Below are 4,505 nucleotides of genomic sequence, written 5' to 3'. Positions count from 1 at the left end.
CAGTCTTTCCTTCACATATTTGGGTGCTCCTGTGTTAGGTGCATAGATATTTATGAGTGTTATATCTTCTTGATCAATTGATCCTTTTACTACAATATAGTGTCCTTCTTTGTCTCTTCAAACAGTTTTTGTTTGAAAGCCTATTTTGTCAGAAATTAGTATCATGACTCCAGCTCTTTTTTGCATGGAAAACTTTTTTCCAACCCTTCGCTTTCAGTCTATGTATGTCTTTATCCATGAGGTGGATTTCCTGTAGGCAACAGATAGAGGGTTTCTGTTTTTTTATCCATTCACCCAGTCACTTGATTGGAGAATTTAATCCATTAACACTCAAATGTTATTATCGATGTTACCAGACCTGTCCCAACGTTTAAGTTGGCCATTGTCTTGGTTGCCTTTTATTCCTTTATTTATGGCTGTTCATTCTTTAGTTTACCTGGAACAGTACTTTCTTCAGCATTTCTTGAAGAGCTGGTCTGGTGTTGGCAAATTATTTCAGGTTTTGTTTGTCTGAGAAGATTTTAATCTTTTTTTTCCCATATGAAAGATACTCTTGCAAAATATAATCATCTTGGTTGAACTTGTTTCTCTTTACACTTTCAATAGTCTTCCCATTGTTTCCTTGCTTACATTGTTTCCGTTGAGAGGTCCAGTGTTAGCCTGATGGGATGACCTTTGTAAGTCACTTGTTGTTTCTCTCTTGCCAGTTTTAGTACCTTGTCTTTATCTGCGGTCTTTGCCAGTTTGGCTAAGATGTGCCTTAGGGGAAGATCCTCTGGGTTGAATCTATTTGGGGTCCTTTGTATTTCTTGGGTCTGGATGTTTTAGTGCCTCTCTAGGTTTGGAAAGTTTTCTTCCAAGATTTCATGGAATAGATTATCAATGCCCTTATGAGTCTCTTCACCTTCTGGGATACCAGTTATACAGATGTTTGGATGTTTGATGGTATCTAGTATTTCCCATATATTATTCTCACTTTTTTTGAGGGGGGGCAATTTTCAGTCTTCATACTGCCTCAGTGTCCCTTATGCCAGGGATCTGAGGATGGAAGTGGGGTCTGCTGTAGAGCTGGGGGTGTCCTGGCTGACAGAGATAGAGGGTTGCTGGGGTTCGGGGGGCTGGAGCTGGAGCTGGGCAGGGGACCCTGCCTCAGTGTCCCTTAGACCAGGGGCCTGGAGATGGAAGTGGGATCTGCTCAAGATGAGTACTTTTGACAGGGTCTTGCTCTATCATAATCTTCCTGCCCAGCTTCCCAATTACATAGTATTACATGTCCACACAACATGCCTGGTGTGTTCAACTTGCTCTGGGAACCTAACTCATGCTTCCCATGTGGCTGACAGCCTCCCAAGTGGTGGTGCTATATATGTGCCACCATGGCCAGACATGAGTGTGATGTTTTATGTACATTTTAGCAGATTTTTTTTACTACATGAGAGATGTTTGCCTTCTTTTATTATTGTATGATGTTTTGTCATTTAAATATGGGCATAACTTTATTAAACAGGCTTCTGCATCTATTTACATGGTCAGGTAGTTTGGCTTCCTTTCCTTCACTAGATATGCGTATGTTATATATATACATACAACTAGATTTGATCTTCTATGGGTTATTAAGGATGTTTATATTTAAATTTGTGAGAGACTGCCCTTGAGATTTTCTTGTCAGATGCAAGGTAAAATTGGTCTCATAAAATGAGGAGGGACCCACTTCTCACTTCAGGTCTACCCTCCACTTTTTACTCAGCACTTCATGTGCTGTTGGAAGACACTTTCACCAGATCACTGCCACCAGCCTTAAAGTTATCCCTGTTCATCACATACTCTGTCTGGTTCGAAATGTCACTGCTCTTCTTTGACCCTGGCTTTCTTGCTTACAGATCAAAAGAGTGAAGTGACGTCCACCGTTCCTGCCAGCTCCATGACTGTCTCCACACCCCGTTAACCTGTGCTGTTCATTGCAGGGCACAACCGTAATAACATCTCTGACATCTGTACTGCACGATGACAAAGAATTCCCTAAACCAGAAGTCTTTGACCCTGGTCACTTCCTGGATGAGAGTGGCAACTTTAAGAAAAGTGACTACTTTGTGCCTTTCTCGACAGGTAATAGAAATTCATCTCCATGTGCACATCAAGGGGCAAGGTAACTTTATGGGACCATCTGGACCTGGGGCTGCAGACCTGCTCCTTGTCCATGATCATGGGCACCACTCTCAATGCCTGCACATGGAGCTGCTCATGAGACATTCTCATTGTTGGGTCAGACTAGTGGGAATTTAGAATGGACCCAGTTGCTCCAAACTGAGAAAGCTAGAGGACAGGTTGATTGGGTGCTGCCTCTAGTTGTATCACCGAGCTACTCAGAACATTCCTGGAAGGTGACCTTACCTGTCCTTGTCTGCCCTGAGAAACTCTATAACTTTATCTTCTGTGTGGTGCCCTCTCTCTCCAGACTGTAGTCTGGGAGCACAAGTATTCATAAGCACAGAATAGGTACCCAGAGTCTTCGTTTTTAACTAGCATAAAAAATACATATAACATATATATTATATTGGGTTCTTGGAAAAGACATGACACATTTTTGCATAAGAAAGCTTAGAAAAATGCATCGTGACTTTCTGACAACCACATATATAGATATATAGATATAGATATTCTTAGAACAAAAATTGAAGGGGCAGGGCCAGCAGGTGACATGTTGGTTAATGTGCTGGACACCCACATGGGTGACTGTGGTTTAAGAAGTGCCAGACCCAGTGACTCGAAAATCACGTCAGGCATGTGTATGTGCATGCCCGAAATCCTGAGAGTAACATGGAGGAAAAGGGATTGCAACTGGCCATTCCCTTTGGGGAATGATTTCTCACTGTCCTTCTTTCTGTCTCTCTCTGACAAACGTAAAGACATAAAAAATAATAATAATAATAATAATAATCATGGAACCAGCAGATGGTATAATAGTTAAGTTGCTGGACTCCCACATTGTTGACCGCAGTTTGAGTCCTGGACCCAGCAGCTTAAACCTCACACCAACGTTGTGTGTGTGTGTGTGTGTGTGTGTGTGTATGTACCCAAAATCCTGAGAGGAGAATAGAAGAGAAGGGATTGTGGCATGGCCATCCCCCCTAGGGGATAATTTCTCACTTTCTGTCTCTGTCTGTCTCTTCTGTGAGTGCTCAAGCCCTATAGCGAAAATCTCTCCAAAAAAAAAAAAAATCCAAAAATCGAAGGGGCATAACATAATGTAATGTTCTTTGTTGAAGCTGTCTTAGTGAAGATGGTGATAGCCTTGATTTGTCACACACTGCATTTGTGCTTTAAACAACCATATTATACCCAACAAAGATATACAAATGAATGCAAATACATTATAAATTTTAAAATATTTTAATAAGAATTTTCAATAATACAATTTTTGAAGAATTATTTATTTCATTTTATTTATTATTTTTAAATTTGCTATAGGGCACATGTGCTCACCAGAGAAAAACAGACAGAGAGAAAGAAAAAGTGAGAAAGTAAACTGCCAGGACCAGGACTTAAACTTCGGTCGGCCTTATGGGAGTCCAGTGCCTTAACCACTATGCCACCTGCTGGCTCCAATACAATGTTTTTAAATATCTTTAAATAAATGTTTGCATTGCAATAGAAAAAATTAAAAACATTCTGATGAAAGACCCTTGCTTTTGTGGTGTGCATAACAGTTTCATTTTTAGAAATGAGATCACACACCATACTGCACATACTCCACAGCAGTCTGCTTTTCTGTGTTTAATATTAGAATATTTTCAAGGACCCCATCCCCCCAAACAAACAAACAAACAAAACATACTGTTCGAGAGTATCTATCATTGGGACAAGCAGATGGCATAATGGTTACATTGCTGGACTCCCAAACGGTCAACCATGGTTCAAGTCCCAAGCCTGGCGGCTTGCTTTCTCACTTTCCCTCTCTCTCTCTTTCACTCAGTCCCTCTCTGGTCAAATTCAAATAAAAAATAAAGTAAAATAGAATAATTTTTTTAAAAAAGTATCTCTCCTCTGTGCTAATTTTCAGGAAAACGCATTTGTGTTGGAGAAGGCCTGGCCCGCCTGGAGCTGTTCTTATTCCTGACCACCATTTTACAGAACTTTAACCTGAAATCTGTGGTTGACCTGAACGACCTCGACTGCACCCCAGTTGCCAATGGGTTTGCTTCTTTGCCCCCTCCGTACAAGCTCTGCTTCGTTCCTGTGTGAGGAAAGCCAGAGCAACAGCTGCTGCTGGGCTGTCCTCCACACGTCCCCACCTCTGAGCATTGTCCACCCCTTCCCACTGTCAGGAATGTCTTCTCTGACCCCTCCTCTCATCCCCCATTGCCTCACAGTGAGCGCCCAGCCTCCACTAAGGAGTCTCCTGAGTTTTCACAAATGCATACTTCCTATTCTTCATACTCCGTAATACTTGTTAAATTGGCCGCCAAGTATTTTAACACTTCCTGTGTTAGTACTGTGGTATCACT

At 41.5% G+C, this 4,505-nt stretch overlaps 1 protein-coding gene across 1 annotated transcript in view; it reads left to right on the top strand.

The window, feature by feature from the left end:
- LOC102501371 (cytochrome P450 2C19) overlaps positions 1-4,481 on the top strand; it is a 47,364-nt gene extending 42,883 nt beyond the window's left edge. Inside the window, exons 8-9 of the mRNA XM_006147655.3 lie at positions 1,965-2,106; positions 4,061-4,481. Coding sequence (XP_006147717.1) covers positions 1,965-2,106; positions 4,061-4,242 — 324 coding nt within the window. The 3' untranslated portion in view covers positions 4,243-4,481. The remainder of the gene's footprint in view (positions 1-1,964; positions 2,107-4,060) is intronic.
- Positions 4,482-4,505: the final 24 nt, after the last annotated feature.

The sequence above is a fragment of the Tupaia chinensis genome, unplaced genomic scaffold (assembly GCF_000334495.1).
Source record: "Tupaia chinensis unplaced genomic scaffold, TupChi_1.0 Scaffold000217_1, whole genome shotgun sequence".
Taxonomy (NCBI): Eukaryota; Metazoa; Chordata; class Mammalia; order Scandentia; family Tupaiidae; genus Tupaia; species Tupaia belangeri.
This window is presented reverse-complemented; position numbering and strand designations above follow the sequence as displayed.